General features: G+C 49.6%; 1 protein-coding gene across 1 annotated transcript in view; it reads right to left on the reverse strand.

The window, feature by feature from the left end:
- The window catches only part of LRRC36 (leucine rich repeat containing 36), a 64,898-nt gene that overhangs the window by 37,376 nt on the left and 9,658 nt on the right, over positions 1 to 17,864 (reverse strand). Inside the window, exon 2 of the mRNA XM_082270047.1 lies at positions 704 to 831. Coding sequence (XP_082126173.1) covers positions 704 to 831 — 128 coding nt within the window. The remainder of the gene's footprint in view (positions 1 to 703; positions 832 to 17,864) is intronic.

The following is a 17,864-nucleotide window of genomic DNA, read 5'->3' on the forward strand; positions in this document are numbered from 1 at the left end:
ATACAAAAAAAAAGAGAAAAAATACAAAAGTATAGGATAATACAGTAAATATACAATAAAAAGTGGCAAAACTAATGATTGTAAAAATGCAGATACACTCAACCATCTACTCCAGGTTTATCCAACGTTTCGGGGTAAAAACCCCTTCCTCAGGGATTGTGCTGGAGGTTGTTAAGTTATGATTGGTTTAGCGTATGAACATATACTGTAGTTTTGCCGCTAGATAAAGGATTTGTCTTGTTGGGCATTTTGAGAGCTGATCCTAGAGCAGAAGAACTCCCCAAAACGCCTACATGTGAACGGAGCCTTAGGGATTGTTCAAACTAGTGTTGGTCTCTGAAAAGCGATCTGTGTTTGGATTCAGAGAGCATCTGACAGGCATTGTATTGCCTCCTCACTGCCTGCTTTAACCCTTTGCCCTTTAAACCCTGCACTTGCATGCGCTGCAACCTTGTGCATTGTACGCGTTTGCAGGGTACTTGCTAAGAGGTCCAATTCACTTGCATGGGTCGCGCTTGGCGGGCACTACACCTGCTGAAAGCAACGGAGGGTATAATCCCTGCCAAGGCATTGTGACATATGTACACCCCCAGCCGCTGCCTCTTCAGCTAATGGGGAAAGAGTAAAAACACGCTAGTGGGAACGAGCCCTGAAACGTCTACTGAACAATTCTGAATAGGGTGCTGTCAATAAGTGAACTTACCTGCAAACTGATTATTATATTTCTAGACAAGTCCAGGGAACGGAGACTTTTGAAGTTTTTAAATGCATCCCCCAAGCTGACAATCTTCTCTCGGTACGTCCCTTGTAGTGCCAGAGACTCCACCGTACCTAGAAAGATGGTAATGAAGATTTTACCGATGTGAACACAGAGACAACATGCATACAGTGCCCTGGCCAGGATTTAAACCAGGGACCTCATTGCAGAATTGCTGACCACTAAACCACTGCGCTGTGCTAAATATTATACAAGGAGCATTAGCACATATTTACAAGTGTCAGTGAGAGAAAAGGGTGAAATCTGTACAGTTAGAATTCTATGTATATACTGTATGTTCTACAAATTGCAGCACTAGAAGTGAGACTTCTTTTTCTCCAATTAAACTGTGTATACATGGTTACATAGTATATCATGACAATTCTATTGATAGTGGCCATGGGCTACAATATTATAGCAGAACTGTTAATGGTTACTACGGATACCTGATCACAACAAACATCCACTGGTGGTTGCTATGGGACAAATTATTACAACGACCCTTAATGAATAGTCAGATGGTTGCTATAGGAAATATTGTTACAGAAGCCACCTGTGGTTGCCAGTAGTTACATTGCTATAGGAATGTATGGATCTACATTATTACAGTAGCCTTCTACTGAAGGTTGCTATGAGCTATGTTATATCAGCGGGCCTGGGATACTTTATTACAGCAAACATCTGTTAATGGCTGCTATTCTAAAGATTATTACAGCAGCCCTCTAAAAGTCGTTGCCATGATGAACATTATTATAGCAGCCCTCTAAGAATGGTTGCCATGGTGACGGTATTACAGCAGCCCTCAATGGATGGTTGCCATGGTGAACAATATTATAGCAGCCCTCTATGGATGGATGGATGGATGGATGGCTGCTATGGTGAACATTATTATAGCAGCCTTCCATCCGTAGAGGGTTGCTACAGTAATGTTCACCATCACACCCCCCCCCATAAAGGGGAGCTGTAAGAATGTTCACTATGGCAACCATCCATCCATAGAGGGCTGCTATAATAATGATCACCATGGCAGGCCCTCTATAGATGGACAGTTACCATGGTAAATATTATTATAGCATCCCTCTATGAATAGTTGCCATGGTGATGATGATTATTATTATAGCAGCCCTCTGTGAATGGTTGCCATGGTGCATATTATTAACGCAGCCCTCTATTAAAGGTAGCCATGGTGATGATTATTATTATACCAGTCCTTTATGGATGGTTGCCATGGTGAATGTTATTATAGCATCCCTCTATGAATGGTTGCCATGGTGATGATTATTGTTATAGCAGCCTCCATGGATGGTTGCCATGGTGAACATTATTATAGCAGAACTCTATGGATGGTTGCCATGGTGATGATAATTATTATACCAGTCCTTTATGGATGGTTGCCATGGTGAACATTATTATAGCATCCCTCTATGCATGGTTGCTATGGTGATAATTATTATTATAACAGCCCTTTATGGATGGTTGCCATGGTGATGATTATTGTTATAGCAGCCCTCCATGGATGGTTGCCATGGTGAAAATTATTATAGCAGAACTCTATGGATGGTTGCCATGGTGATGATAATTATTATACCAGCCCTCTATGAATGGTTGCTATGGTGATGATTATTATTATAACAGCCTTCTATGCATGGTTGCTATGGTGATGATTATTATTATAACAGCCTTCTATGAATGGTTGCTATGGTGATGATTATTATTATAACAGCCCTCTATGGATGGTTGCTATAATGAATATTATTATAGCAACCCGCCACAGATGGTTGCTATGGAATACATTGTTACAGAAGCCCTCTATGGATGGTTGCTACGGGTTACAGCAGGCCATAATCCGCCCCGTATTAGTATTGTTACTCGGTGTGTTCCTGGCATTACCTGCCCCCGCCCGCTGCTGCAGCCCGGCTCTCTCGCACACCCAGCTCTCCTTCAAACGAACCCTCCTCACCGCCATCCCATTGAATGGGTGCAGCTTCATCAACACTCCCCATAGCAACGGCGGGAAACAAGGAGAGAGGAGGGAAAGGTTCCGGGGTAGAGCGGGACACACAGTAGCTGGGGGCGGAGCTTTCCCTTGTTCAGCAACCAATAGCGCCAGCGACAACTGAACTGGCCTTCTATAGGACGCTGTTGTCATGGAGAAGGGGGCGGGAAAACGAGTTGAAGCGGGGACAGGAGAGTTCGGCGCCTCTGTGGAGGACGGAGAGGTCTAAGGGGCGGGGCTCTAGTTCTACAGGTGGTGGGCGGGGTTTGTCAGATAATGAGGGAAGCAGGACGGGGTGTTGTAGGGAGAAATTAAAAGATTCCACTCTTCCTTCTCCTTCACCTCTCTACCCAGCTCCTCCTTCTTCACTCCTCCACCCAGCTCTTCCTTCTCCTTCACCTCTCTACTCAGCTCTTCCTTCTCCTTCACCTCTCTACCCAGCTCTTCCTTCTCCTTCACCTCTCTACCCAGCTCTTCCTTCTCCTTCACTTCTCTACCCAGCTCTTCCTTCTCCTTCACATCTCTACCCAGCTCTTCCTTCTCCTTCACCTCTCTACCCAGCTCCTCCTTCTCCTTCACCTCTCTACCCAGCTCTTCCTTCTCCTTCACCTCTCTACCCAGCTCTTCCTTCTCCTTCACCTCTCTACCCAGCTCTTCCTTCTCCTTCACCTCTCTACCCAGCTCTTCCTTCTCCTTCACTTCTCTACCCAGCTCTTCCTTCTCCTTCACCTCTCTACCCAGCTCTTCCTTCTCCTTCACCTCTCTACCCAGCTCTTCCTTCTCCTTCACTTCTCTACCCAGCTCTTCCTTCTCCTTCACCTCTCTACCCAGCTCTTCCTTCTCCTTCACTTCTCTACCCAGCTCTTCCTTCTTCACCTCTCTACCCAGCTCTTCCTTCTCCTTCACCTCTCCACCCAGCTCTTCCTTCTCCTTCACTTCTCTACCCAACTCTTCCTTCTTCACCTCTCTACCCAGCTCTTCCTTCTCCTTCACCTCTCTACCCAGCTCTTCCTTCTCCTTCACCTCTCTACCCAGCTCTTCCTTCTCCTTCACCTCTCTACCCAGCTCTTCCTTCTCCTTCACCTCTCTACCCAGCTCTTCCTTCTCCTTCACCTCTCTACCCAGCTCTTCCTTCTCCTTCACCTCTCTACCCAGCTCTTCCTTCTCCTTCACTTCTCTACCCAGCTCTTCCTTCTTCACTCCTCCACCCAGCTCTTCCTTCTCCTTCACTTCTCTACCCAGCTCTTCCTTCTCCTTCACATCTCTACCCAGCTCTTCCTTCTCCTTCACCTCTCTACCCAGCTCCTCCTTCTCCTTCACCTCTCTACCCAGCTCTTCCTTCTCCTTCACCTCTCTACCCAGCTCTTCCTTCTCCTTCACCTCTCTACCCAGCTCTTCCTTCTCCTTCACCTCTCTACCCAGCTCTTCCTTCTCCTTCACCTCTCTACCCAACTCTTCCTTCTCCTTCACCTCTCTACCCAGCTCTTCCTTCTCCTTCACCTCTCTACCCAGCTCTTCCTTCTCCTTCACCTCTCTACCCAGCTCTTCCTTCTCCTTCACTTCTCTACCCAGCTCCTCCTTCTCCTTCACTTCTCTACCCAGCTCCTCCTTCTTCACTCCTCCACCCAGCTCTTCCTTCTCCTTCACTTCTCTACCCAGCTCTTCCTTCTCCTTCACTTCTCTACCCAGCTCTTCCTTCTCCTTCACCTCTCTACCCAGCTCTTCCTTCTCCTTCACCTCTCTACCCAGCTCTTCCTTCTTCTTCACCTCTCTACCCAGCTCCTCCTTCTCTTTCACTTCTCTACCCAGCTCTTCCCTCTCCTTCACCTCTCTACCCAGCTCTTCCTTCTCCTTCACTTCTCTACCCAGCTCTTCCTTCTCCTTCACCTCTCTACCCAGATCTTCCTTCTCCTTCACCTCTCTACCCAGCTCTTCCTTCTCCTTCACCTCTCTACCCAGATCTTCCTTCTCCTTCACCTCTCTACCCAGATCTTCCTTCTCCTTCACCTCTCTATCCAACTCTTCCTTCTTCTTCACTTCTCTACCCAGCTCTTCCTTCTCCTTCACCTCTCTACCCAGCTCTTCCTTCTCCTTCACTTCTCTACCCAGCTCTTCCTTCTCCTTCACCTCTCTACCCAGCTCTTCCTTCTCCTTCACTTCTCTACCCAGCTCTTCCTTCTCCTTCACCTCTCTACCCAGCTCTTCCCTCTCCTTCACCTCTCTACCCAGCTCTTCCTTCTCCTTCACTTCTCTACCCAGCTCTTCCTTCTCCTTCACCTCTCTACCCAGCTCTTCCTTCTCCTTCACCTCTCTACCCAGCTCCTCCTTCTCTTTCACTTCTCTACCCAGCTCTTCCCTCTCCTTCACCTCTCTACCCAGCTCTTCCTTCTCCTTCACCTCTCTACCCAGCTCTTCCTTCTCCTTCACCTCTCTACCCAGCTCTTCCTTCTTCTTCACCTCTCTACCCAGCTCTTCCTTCACCTCTCTACCCAGCTCCTCCTTCTTCACTCCTCCACCCAGCTCTTCCTTCTCCTTCACCTCTCTACCCAGCTCTTCCTTCTCCTTCACTTCTCTACCCAACTCTTCCTTCTCCTTCACTTCTCTACCCAGCTCTTCCTTCTCCTTCACATCTCTACCCAGCTCTTCCTTCTCCTTCACCTCTCTACCCAACTCTTCCTTCTCCTTCACCTCTCTACCCAGCTCTTCCTTCTCCTTCACCTCTCCACCCAGCTCCTCCTTCTTCTCCTTCACCTCTCTACCCAGCTCCTCCTCCTTCACCTCTCTACCCAGCTCTTCCTTCTCCTTCACTTCTCTACCCAGCTCTTCCTTCTCCTTCACCTCTCCACCCAGCTCTTCCTTCACCTCTCTACCCAGCTCTTCCTTCACCTTCACCTCTCTACCCAGCTCTTCCTTCTCCTTCACCTCTCCACCCAGCTCTTCCTTCACCTCTCTACCCAGCTCTTCCTTCTCCTTCACTTCTCTACCCAGCTCTTCCTTCTCCTTCACCTCTCTACCCAACTCTTCCTTCACCTTCACCTCTCTACCCAGCTCTTCCTTCTCCTTCACCTCTCTACCCAGCTCTTCCTTCTCCTTCACCTCTACACCCAGCTCTTCCCTCTCCTTCACTTCTCTACCCAGCTCTTCCTTCTCCTTCACCTCTCTACCCAACTCTTCCTTCTCCTTCACCTCTCTACCCAGCTCTTCCTTCTCCTTCACATCTCTACCCAGCTCTTCCTTCTCCTTCACCTCTCTACCCAACTCTTCCTTCTCCTTCACCTCTCTACCCAGCTCTTCCTTCTCCTTCACCTCTCTACCCAGCTCTTCCTTCTCCTTCACCTCTCTACCCAGCTCTTCCTTCTCCTTCACCTCTCTACCCAGCTCTTCCTTCTCCTTCACCTCTCTACCCAGCTCTTCCTTCTTCTTCACTTCTCTACCCAGCTCTTCCTTCTCCTTCACCTCTCTACCCAGCTCTTCCTTCTCCTTCACCTCTCCACCCAGCTCTTCCTTCACCTCTCTACCCAGCTCTTCCTTCTCCTTCACTTCTCTACCCAGCTCTTCCCTCTCCTTCACCTCTCTACCCAGCTCTTCCTTCTTCTTCACTTCTCTACCCAGCTCTTCCTTCTCCTTCACTTCTCTACCCAGCTCTTCCTTCTCCTTCACTTCTCTACCCAGCTCTTCCTTCTCCTTCACCTCTCCACCCAGCTCTTCCTTCTCCTTCACCTCTCTACCCAACTCTTCCTTCTCCTTCACCTCTCTACCCAGCTCTTCCTTCTCCTTCGCTTCTCTACCCGGCTCTTCCTTCTCCTTCACCTCTCTACCCAGCTCTTCCTTCTCCTTCACCTCTCTACTCAGCTCTTCCTTCTCCTTCACCTCTCTACCCAGCTCTTCCTTCTCCTTCCCCTCTCTACCCAGCTCCTCCTTCTCTTTCACTTCTCTACCCAGCTCTTCCTTCTCCTTCACCTCTCTACCCAGCTCTTCCTTCTCCTTCACCTCTCCACCCAGCTCTTCCTTCTCCTTCACCTCTCTACTCAGCTCCTCCTTCTTCACCTCTCTACCCAGCTCTTCCTTCTCCTTCACCTCTCTACCCAGCTCTTCCTTCTCCTTCACCTCTCTACCCAGCTCTTCCTTCTCCTTCACCTCTCTACTCAGCTCCTCCTTCTTCACCTCTCTACCCAGCTCTTCCTTCTCCTTCACCTCTCTACCCAGCTCTTCCTTCTCCTTCACCTCTCTACCCAGCTCTTCCTTCTCCTTCACCTCTCTACCCAGCTCTTCCTTCTCCTTCACCTCTCTACCCAACTCTTCCTTCTCCTTCACTTCTCCACCCAGCTCTTCCTTCTCCTCCACCTCTCTACCCAGCTCTTCCTTCTTCTTCACCTCTCTACCCAGCTCTTCCTTCTCCTTCACCTCTCTACCCAGCTCTTCCTTCTTCTTCACCTCTCTACCCAGCTCCTCCTCCTTCACCTCTCTACCCAGCTCTTCCCTCTCCTTCACCTCTCTACCCAGCTCTTCCTTCTCCTTCACCTCTCTACCCAGCTCTTCCTTCTCCTTCACCTCTCTACCCAGCTCTTCCTTCTCCTTCACTTCTCTACACAGCTCTTCCTTCTCCTTCACCTCTCTACCCAGCTCTTCCTTCTCCTTCACATCTCTACCCAGCTCTTCCTTCTCCTTCACTTCTCTACCCAGCTCTTCCTTCTCCTTCACTTCTCTACCCAACTCTTCCTTCTCCTTCACCTCTCTACCTAGCTCTTCCTTCTCCTTCACTTCTCTACCCAGCTCTTCCTTCTCCTTCACCTCTCTACCCAGCTCTTCCTTCTCCTTCACCTCTTTACCCAGCTCTTCCTTCTCCTTCACCTCTCTACCCAGCTCTTCCTTCTCCTTCACCTCTCTACCCGGCTCTTCCTTCTCCTTCACCTCTCTACCCAGCTCTTCCTTCTCCTTCACCTCTCTACCCAGCTCTTCCTTCTCCTTCACTTCTCTACCCAGCTCTTCCTTCTCCTTCACCTCTCTACCCAGCTCTTCTTTTCCTTCTCCTCTCTACCCAGCTCTTCCTTCTTCTTCACCTCTCTACCCAGCTCTTCCTTCTTCTTCACCTCTCTACCCAGCTCTTCCTTCTTCTTCACCTCTCTACCCAGCTCTTCCTTCTCCTTCACCTCTCTACCCAGCTCTTCCTTCTCCTTCACCTCTCTACCCAGCTCCTCCTTGTCCTTCACTTCTCTACCCAGCTCTTCCCTCTCCTTCACCTCTCTACCCAGCTCTTCCTTCTTCTTCACCTCTCTACCCAGCTCTTCCTTCTCCTTCACCTCTCTACCCAGCTCCTCCTTCTCCTTCACTTCTCTACCCAGCTCTTTCTTCTCCTTCACCTCTCTACCCAGCTCTTCCCTCTCCTTCACCTCTCTACCCAGCTCTTCCCTCTCCTTCACTTCTCTACCCAGCTCTTCCTTCTCCTTCACCTCTCTACCCAGCTCTTCCTTCTCCTCCACCTCTCTACCCAGCTCTTCTTTTCCTTCTCCTCTCTACCCAGCTCTTCCTTCTTCACCTCTCTACCCAGCTCTTCCTTCTCCTTCACCTCTCTATCCAGCTCCTCCTTCTCCTTCACTTCTCTACCCAGCTCTTCCTTCTCCTTCACCTCTCTACCCAGCTCTTCCTTCTCCTTCACCTCTCTACCCAGCTCTTCCTTCTCCTTCACCTCTCTTCCCAGCTCTTCCCTCTCCTTCACCTCTCTACCCAGCTCTTCCCTCTCCTTCACTTCTCTACCCAGCTCTTCCTTCTCCTCCACCTCTCTACCCAGCTCTTCCTTCTTCTTCACCTCTCTACCCAGCTCTTCCTTCTCCTTCACCTCTCTACCCAGCTCTTCCTTCTTCTTCACCTCTCTACCCAGCTCCTCCTCCTTCACCTCTCTACCCAGCTCTTCCCACTCCTTCACCTCTCTACCCAGCTCTTCCTTCTCCTTCACCTCTCTGCCTAGCTCTTCCTTCTCCTTCACATCTCTACCCAGCTCTTCCTTCTCCTTCACCTCTCTACCCAGCTCCTCCTTCTCCTTCACCTCTCTACCCAGCTCTTCCTTCTCCTTCACCTCTCTACCCAGCTCTTCCTTCTCCTTCACCTCTCTACCCAGCTCTTCCTTCTCCTTCACCTCTCTACCCAGCTCTTCCTTCTCCTTCACCTCTCTACCCAACTCTTCCTTCTCCTTCACCTCTCTACCCAGCTCTTCCTTCTCCTTCTCCTTCACCTCTCTACCCAGCTCTTCCTTCTCCTTCACCTCTCTACCCAGCTCTTCCTTCTCCTTCACTTCTCTACCCAGCTCCTCCTTCTCCTTCACTTCTCTACCCAGCTCTTCCTTCTTCACTCCTCCACCCAGCTCTTCCTTCTCCTTCACTTCTCTACCCAGCTCTTCCTTCACCTCTCTACCCAGCTCCTCCTTCTCCTTCACCTCTCTACCCAGCTCTTCCTTCTCCTTCACCTCTCTACCCAGCTCTTCCTTCTCCTTCACCTCTCTACCCAGCTCCTCCTTCTCTTTCACTTCTCTACCCAGCTCCTCCTTCTTCACTCCTCCACCCAGCTCTTCCTTCTCCTTCACTTCTCTACCCAGCTCTTCCTTCTCCTTCACTTCTCTACCCAGCTCTTCCTTCTCCTTCACCTCTCTACCCAGCTCTTCCTTCTCCTTCACCTCTCTACCCAGCTCTTCCTTCTTCTTCACCTCTCTACCCAGCTCCTCCTTCTCTTTCACTTCTCTACCCAGCTCTTCCCTCTCCTTCACCTCTCTACCCAGCTCTTCCTTCTCCTTCACTTCTCTACCCAGCTCTTCCTTCTCCTTCACCTCTCTACCCAGATCTTCCTTCTCCTTCACCTCTCTACCCAGCTCTTCCTTCTCCTTCACCTCTCTACCCAGATCTTCCTTCTCCTTCACCTCTCTACCCAGATCTTCCTTCTCCTTCACCTCTCTATCCAACTCTTCCTTCTTCTTCACTTCTCTACCCAGCTCTTCCTTCTCCTTCACCTCTCTACCCAGCTCTTCCTTCTCCTTCACTTCTCTACCCAGCTCTTCCTTCTCCTTCACCTCTCTACCCAGCTCTTCCTTCTCCTTCACTTCTCTACCCAGCTCTTCCTTCTCCTTCACCTCTCTACCCAGCTCTTCCCTCTCCTTCACCTCTCTACCCAGCTCTTCCTTCTCCTTCACTTCTCTACCCAGCTCTTCCTTCTCCTTCACCTCTCTACCCAGCTCTTCCTTCTCCTTCACCTCTCTACCCAGCTCCTCCTTCTCTTTCACTTCTCTACCCAGCTCTTCCCTCTCCTTCACCTCTCTACCCAGCTCTTCCCTCTCCTTCACCTCTCTACCCAGCTCTTCCTTCTCCTTCACTTCTCTACCCAACTCTTCCTTCTCCTTCACCTCTCTACCCAGCTCTTCCTTCTCCTTCACCTCTCCACCCAGCTCCTCCTTCTTCTCCTTCACCTCTCTACCCAGCTCCTCCTCCTTCACCTCTCTACCCAGCTCTTCCTTCTCCTTCACTTCTCTACCCAGCTCTTCCTTCTCCTTCACCTCTCCACCCAGCTCTTCCTTCACCTCTCTACCCAGCTCTTCCTTCACCTTCACCTCTCTACCCAGCTCTTCCTTCTCCTTCACCTCTCCACCCAGCTCTTCCTTCACCTCTCTACCCAGCTCTTCCTTCTCCTTCACTTCTCTACCCAGCTCTTCCTTCTCCTTCACCTCTCTACCCAACTCTTCCTTCACCTTCACCTCTCTACCCAGCTCTTCCTTCTCCTTCACCTCTCTACCCAGCTCTTCCTTCTCCTTCACCTCTCCACCCAGCTCTTCCCTCTCCTTCACTTCTCTACCCAGCTCTTCCTTCTCCTTCACCTCTCTACCCAACTCTTCCTTCTCCTTCACCTCTCTACCCAGCTCTTCCTTCTCCTTCACATCTCTACCCAGCTCTTCCTTCTCCTTCACCTCTCTACCCAACTCTTCCTTCTCCTTCACCTCTCTACCCAGCTCTTCCTTCTCCTTCACCTCTCTACCCAGCTCTTCCTTCTCCTTCACCTCTCTACCCAGCTCTTCCTTCTCCTTCACCTCTCTACCCAGCTCTTCCTTCTCCTTCACCTCTCTACCCAGCTCTTCCTTCTCCTTCACCTCTCTACCCAGCTCTTCCTTCTTCTTCACTTCTCTACCCAGCTCTTCCTTCTCCTTCACCTCTCTACCCAGCTCTTCCTTCTCCTTCACCTCTCCACCCAGCTCTTCCTTCACCTCTCTACCCAGCTCTTCCTTCTCCTTCACTTCTCTACCCAGCTCTTCCCTCTCCTTCACCTCTCTACCCAGCTCTTCCTTCTTCTTCACTTCTCTACCCAGCTCTTCCTTCTCCTTCACTTCTCTACCCAGCTCTTCCTTCTCCTTCACTTCTCTACCCAGCTCTTCCTTCTCCTTCACCTCTCCACCCAGCTCTTCCTTCTCCTTCACCTCTCTACCCAACTCTTCCTTCTCCTTCACCTCTCTACCCAGCTCTTCCTTCTCCTTCGCTTCTCTACCCGGCTCTTCCTTCTCCTTCACCTCTCTACCCAGCTCTTCCTTCTCCTTCACCTCTCTACTCAGCTCTTCCTTCTCCTTCACCTCTCTACCCAGCTCTTCCTTCTCCTTCCCCTCTCTACCCAGCTCCTCCTTCTCTTTCACTTCTCTACCCAGCTCTTCCTTCTCCTTCACCTCTCTACCCAGCTCTTCCTTCTCCTTCACCTCTCCACCCAGCTCTTCCTTCTCCTTCACCTCTCTACTCAGCTCCTCCTTCTTCACCTCTCTACCCAGCTCTTCCTTCTCCTTCACCTCTCTACCCAGCTCTTCCTTCTCCTTCACCTCTCTACCCAGCTCTTCCTTCTCCTTCACCTCTCTACTCAGCTCCTCCTTCTTCACCTCTCTACCCAGCTCTTCCTTCTCCTTCACCTCTCTACCCAGCTCTTCCTTCTCCTTCACCTCTCTACCCAGCTCTTCCTTCTCCTTCACCTCTCTACCCAGCTCTTCCTTCTCCTTCACCTCTCTACCCAACTCTTCCTTCTCCTTCACTTCTCCACCCAGCTCTTCCTTCTCCTCCACCTCTCTACCCAGCTCTTCCTTCTTCTTCACCTCTCTACCCAGCTCTTCCTTCTCCTTCACCTCTCTACCCAGCTCTTCCTTCTTCTTCACCTCTCTACCCAGCTCCTCCTCCTTCACCTCTCTACCCAGCTCTTCCCTCTCCTTCACCTCTCTACCCAGCTCTTCCTTCTCCTTCACCTCTCTACCCAGCTCTTCCTTCTCCTTCACCTCTCTACCCAGCTCTTCCTTCTCCTTCACTTCTCTACACAGCTCTTCCTTCTCCTTCACCTCTCTACCCAGCTCTTCCTTCTCCTTCACCTCTCTACCCAGCTCTTCCTTCTCCTTCACATCTCTACCCAGCTCTTCCTTCTCCTTCACTTCTCTACCCAGCTCTTCCTTCTCCTTCACTTCTCTACCCAACTCTTCCTTCTCCTTCACCTCTCTACCTAGCTCTTCCTTCTCCTTCACTTCTCTACCCAGCTCTTCCTTCTCCTTCACCTCTCTACCCAGCTCTTCCTTCTCCTTCACCTCTTTACCCAGCTCTTCCTTCTCCTTCACCTCTCTACCCAGCTCTTCCTTCTCCTTCACCTCTCTACCCGGCTCTTCCTTCTCCTTCACCTCTCTACCCAGCTCTTCCTTCTCCTTCACCTCTCTACCCAGCTCTTCCTTCTCCTTCACTTCTCTACCCAGCTCTTCCTTCTCCTTCACCTCTCTACCCAGCTCTTCTTTTCCTTCTCCTCTCTACCCAGCTCTTCCTTCTTCTTCACCTCTCTACCCAGCTCTTCCTTCTTCTTCACCTCTCTACCCAGCTCTTCCTTCTTCTTCACCTCTCTACCCAGCTCTTCCTTCTCCTTCACCTCTCTACCCAGCTCTTCCTTCTCCTTCACCTCTCTACCCAGCTCCTCCTTGTCCTTCACTTCTCTACCCAGCTCTTCCCTCTCCTTCACCTCTCTACCCAGCTCTTCCTTCTTCTTCACCTCTCTACCCAGCTCTTCCTTCTCCTTCACCTCTCTACCCAGCTCCTCCTTCTCCTTCACTTCTCTACCCAGCTCTTTCTTCTCCTTCACCTCTCTACCCAGCTCTTCCCTCTCCTTCACCTCTCTACCCAGCTCTTCCCTCTCCTTCACTTCTCTACCCAGCTCTTCCTTCTCCTTCACCTCTCTACCCAGCTCTTCCTTCTCCTCCACCTCTCTACCCAGCTCTTCTTTTCCTTCTCCTCTCTACCCAGCTCTTCCTTCTTCACCTCTCTACCCAGCTCTTCCTTCTCCTTCACCTCTCTATCCAGCTCCTCCTTCTCCTTCACTTCTCTACCCAGCTCTTCCTTCTCCTTCACCTCTCTACCCAGCTCTTCCTTCTCCTTCACCTCTCTACCCAGCTCTTCCTTCTCCTTCACCTCTCTTCCCAGCTCTTCCCTCTCCTTCACCTCTCTACCCAGCTCTTCCCTCTCCTTCACTTCTCTACCCAGCTCTTCCTTCTCCTCCACCTCTCTACCCAGCTCTTCCTTCTTCTTCACCTCTCTACCCAGCTCTTCCTTCTCCTTCACCTCTCTACCCAGCTCTTCCTTCTTCTTCACCTCTCTACCCAGCTCCTCCTCCTTCACCTCTCTACCCAGCTCTTCCCACTCCTTCACCTCTCTACCCAGCTCTTCCTTCTCCTTCACCTCTCTGCCTAGCTCTTCCTTCTCCTTCACATCTCTACCCAGCTCTTCCTTCTCCTTCACCTCTCTACCCAGCTCCTCCTCTTTCTTCTTTACTCCTCCTCCTAAATTTTCCTTTTTCACTTTTCCACCCACCTCCTCCTTTTTTTTCACTCCTCCACCCAGCTCCTCCTTCTCGTTCACTCCTATACCCAGTTCTTCCTTCGTCACTCCTTTGCAAACTCCTCCTGCTTCTTCACTCCTCCACCCACTTCCTCCTCCTCCTTCACTCCTCCACCCAACTGTCTCTTGTTCACTCCTCAACCCAGTTGTTCCTTGTTCACGTCTCCACCCAGCTCCTCCTTCACTCCTCTACCCAGCTCCTCCATCTTCACTTCTCCACCCAGCTCCTCCATCTTCACTTCTCCACCCAGCTTCTTCTTTTTCACTTTTCCACCCAGCCCTTCCTTCTCCTTCACATCTCTACCCAGCTCTTCCTAGCTCTTCCTTCTCCTTCACCTCTCCACCTAGCTTGTCCTTCTTCACTCCTCCACCCAGCTCCTCCTCCTTCTTCTTCTTTACTCCAACTAAATTTCCCTTCATCACTCTTCCACTCAGCTCCTCCTTCCTTTTCACTCTTCCACTCAGCTCCTCCTTCCTTTTCACTCTTCCACCCAGCTCCTCCTCCTCCTTCACTCCTCCACCCAGCTCCTCCTTCTTCACTCCACCACCCAGCTCCTCCTTCAGTCCTCCACCCAGCTCCTCCTCCTTCACTCCTCTACCCAGCTCCTCCTTCTTCACTCCTCCACCCAGCTCCTCCTCCTTCACTCCTCTACCCAGCTCCTCCTCCTTCACTCCTCTACCCAGCTCTTTTGCTTTCTTCCCTTGACCCAGCTTCCTTCCACTTGTCTGGTCATTGATTATCTCTAAATTCTAGGTCGCAGATCACATCCAAATGCCTTCTAACACAATTAACATTCCTTCCACAAGAACTAAGCTAACGTTTGGCTGCCTCTCTGTATCCTTCGTATTGAACTAGACTAGCACATCTCTGACCTCATTTACCAACAAATCAGATCCCTCCTATATACAACAAATCAGATCCCTCCTATATACAACAAATCAGATCCCTCCTATATACAACAAATCAGATCCTTCCTAATGGAAAGTTATTCAATTCCCCTATCCTCATACATTGTATATAAAATATATTAGAGTCATTCCTAGCTATTCCCCTGTAAGACACCAAATCTTCACCCCCTGAGATCAGGTCCAGTTTATCTAACTGCTAGCAGGATCAAATATATGGAGCTATTCTTCATTCTCAAAGTTTTCCATAGTATTATTTAGCAAAATAAAAGATTTAGACCTTTCACACTAGGCGACTTCCAAGTGGTGTGATTTTTAGTGCAACTTTGGAATTAGGCTCCATTCACACTAGAGCGACTTGTCAGGCGACTTGTCAGCCTGACAAGTCGCGGTCCCTCGCGGTACATTGACTGCTACTGGACTCGTTCTAATAGGAGCGACACAAGTCGCTCCGACTTAGAAAAAGGGTCCTGTACTACTTCAGGGCGACTTGCATAGACGTTCATTATATGAGGTCCGTGCAAGTCGCGCCAAAGTCGTGGTGCACGGGACTTCACAAGTCGCCCCCGAAGTAGTACAGAGTCGTGCCGCTGCAGTGTGAATGGGCTCTAAAGTGAGTTTGATAAGACTTTTCCACTCTCTGGCATTGAACTTCTGTCAAAGGTGAATCAGAGTAGTGCAGGAACCTTTCCTGAAGTTGCAGTGACTTCAGTAGTTTCCATTGGAACGGCTCTCATAGAGACACATGGCATTTCACATGTCCTGCGAGTTTGGGTCCCACAAGTGGAGTAGACTCCTCCAGAGGTGGCTCTGGCCAGCTCAGTAGAATTGCTTTAAAAAAGGCCTGGATTATCTCCTGGGTGTACATAATATAAATGGGTACTAATATTTATAGGTAAAGATGATCCAGGGAATATCTGATTGCCTCTCGGGGGATCAGGAAGGAATTTTTTCCCCCTGCTGTAGCAAATTGGATCATGCTTTACTGGGGTTCTTTTCTTTCCTCTGGATCAACTGCGGGTATAGGATTGTGAAAAACAAGGGTGAGTGCAGCGCTAAGTAGTGACTAATTGTCCGGTCCTTAACCAGTTTTACTGCGGCAGGCAGCCCCTCTGGCGCAAACCGACGAAGGACTTTGTCGGTCACGTGCCTGCAGCTAGGGGGCGCTCCCGCCCCCACTCGGCAGCAGGGACTCCGATAAACGGGGCAGGCAGCTCCGATTGTCGCCTGGCACCCACGATCGCTCTACTTGCTACATACTTGCTATATCTACCCTCCCACACCTGTAAACTGTCATTCTCCACTAGCAAGTAAGATATAGGAGGAGTCCCTTATAGTGCAGTTGCACATCTCTCCCAGTAAGGAGTAAGTATCTCCAATGGTTTAGAGGCTGGATTCATCCTTCTTTTTATGGATAGTGTAGAACCCACTGACAATGGGGTACTTTGACGTAGTGGTGGGCTTGAGCACGATATGGCCATATGGTGGGACTAAATCCCCATTTTTATTTATTGATTGCCTTTATAGTTTATAGTCATTTCTTTTGCATGTGTGCGCTATTCTCTGTAAATATGCAAGAAACTCACATCAGGTGGTCTGCCGTTCCACAGCAGGGACGCTGCGGACGGACGCCAGCGTATAGGATTTTGTATATGGGATTGTATGGTTGTGTTTTGTTTTTTGTTTTTTATTGGTTGAGCCAGATATTGACGTAGTGGTGGGCTTGAGCACGATATGGCCATATGGCGGGACTAAATCCCCATTTTTATTTATTGATTGCCTTTATATTTGATAGTCATTTCTTTTGCATGTGTGCGCTATTCTCTGTAAATATGCAAGAAACTCACATCAGGTGGTCTGCCGTTCCACAGCAGGGACGCTGCGGACGGACGCCAGCGTATAGGATTTTGTATATGGGATTGTATGGTTGTGTTTTGTTTTTTGTTTTTTATTGGTTGAGTCAGATATTGACGTAGTGGGGGGCTTGAGCACGATATGGCCATATGGCGGGACTAAATCCCCATTTTTATTTATTGATTGCCTTTATATTTGATAGTCATTTCTTTTGCATGTGTGCGCTATTCTCTGTAAATATGCAAGAAACTCACATCAGGTGGTCCGCCGTTCCACAGCAGGGACACGGCGGATGGACACCAGCGTATAGGATTGTGTATATGGGATTGTATGGTTGTTTTCTTTTTTGTTTTTTATTGGTTGAGCCAGATGGACTTTTGTGTCTTTTTTTCAACCTGACTAACCAAGTTACTATGTAAGTCGAATCCTAATTTGCACAATTTAAAGAATTTGTAGTTCTTTAATTGCCTCGCTACTTTATGTTTCTGTTTTTTTTTCTTTTAGCCTTGCTTTATTCAGTTGTTCTGTCTGTTGCATTAACATTCATTACCTTTGTTTATGCACCTTTAGTGTTTGTGTGTCTTGGAACTGAGTGATCCGACAAACGGTTCTTTATTATTCCTACTGAACATAGGTATTGATTTTGGCCGAATCCCATAAACCACACAGCTTTTATCATCTAACCCAAAGTAACCCAACGCCACCAATGGCCGTGCTGTTGTTGCAGAGCTTCTCAAAACTTGTCCTCGGGCCTCACTATAATGATCATTTTTGTTTTTCACCTCACAAAGTGTGGGGCTAAACCAATGATTGAGTTTTTATTATTAAAGAGGTTGTAAACCTCCCACCTGAAAGAGAAACACATAATGAGCTAGTATGCATTGCATACTAGCTCATTATGAAATACTTACCTTAGAACATGGGTGTCCAACCTTTTGGCTTCTCTGGGCCACATTGAGTGTACAGAAATTCTCTCGGGCCGCATATAAAATATATACTATAAGTTAAGGTATACAAGTAATAAAACGCTGCCGCGCCTCTCCGTGCTGCTGCGCCGCGCCCCCCCAGCACTAATTTAACACAACTAGTGGATGATCCCCTTCGAGGCTGCCTCTGTGGCCGTGCCCCCAACTCAACTTCCTTCCTCCCCAGCAAAAAAAAAAATTGTCAGGGGGCAGTGGGCTGCATTGCCTGCGGTTCTGGGCCGCATGCGGCCCCCGGGCCGCAGGTTGGACATGCCTGCCTTAGAACGAAGCCCCGAAGTGCCGACCGCTCACCTCTGTCGTGGGTGACATGTTCTATCGCCCTTCTTCCGGGTTTGCGGCATCCGGCCATCTGATTGGCTGGAGCCGCGATTACGTCACTTCCGCGCATGCGCGCGGGAGCCGACGGCACGGGGCTCTGAAGGAACGGCACCAGCGGCCGTTCCAGTGATGTCACTGGCTGCATGTAAGGTAAATATCTCCTAAATGGTACATGT

Source organism: Pelophylax lessonae, assembly GCF_965119305.1.
Source record: "Pelophylax lessonae genome assembly, chromosome: 10".
In the NCBI taxonomy this organism is placed as follows: domain Eukaryota; kingdom Metazoa; phylum Chordata; class Amphibia; order Anura; family Ranidae; genus Pelophylax; species Pelophylax lessonae.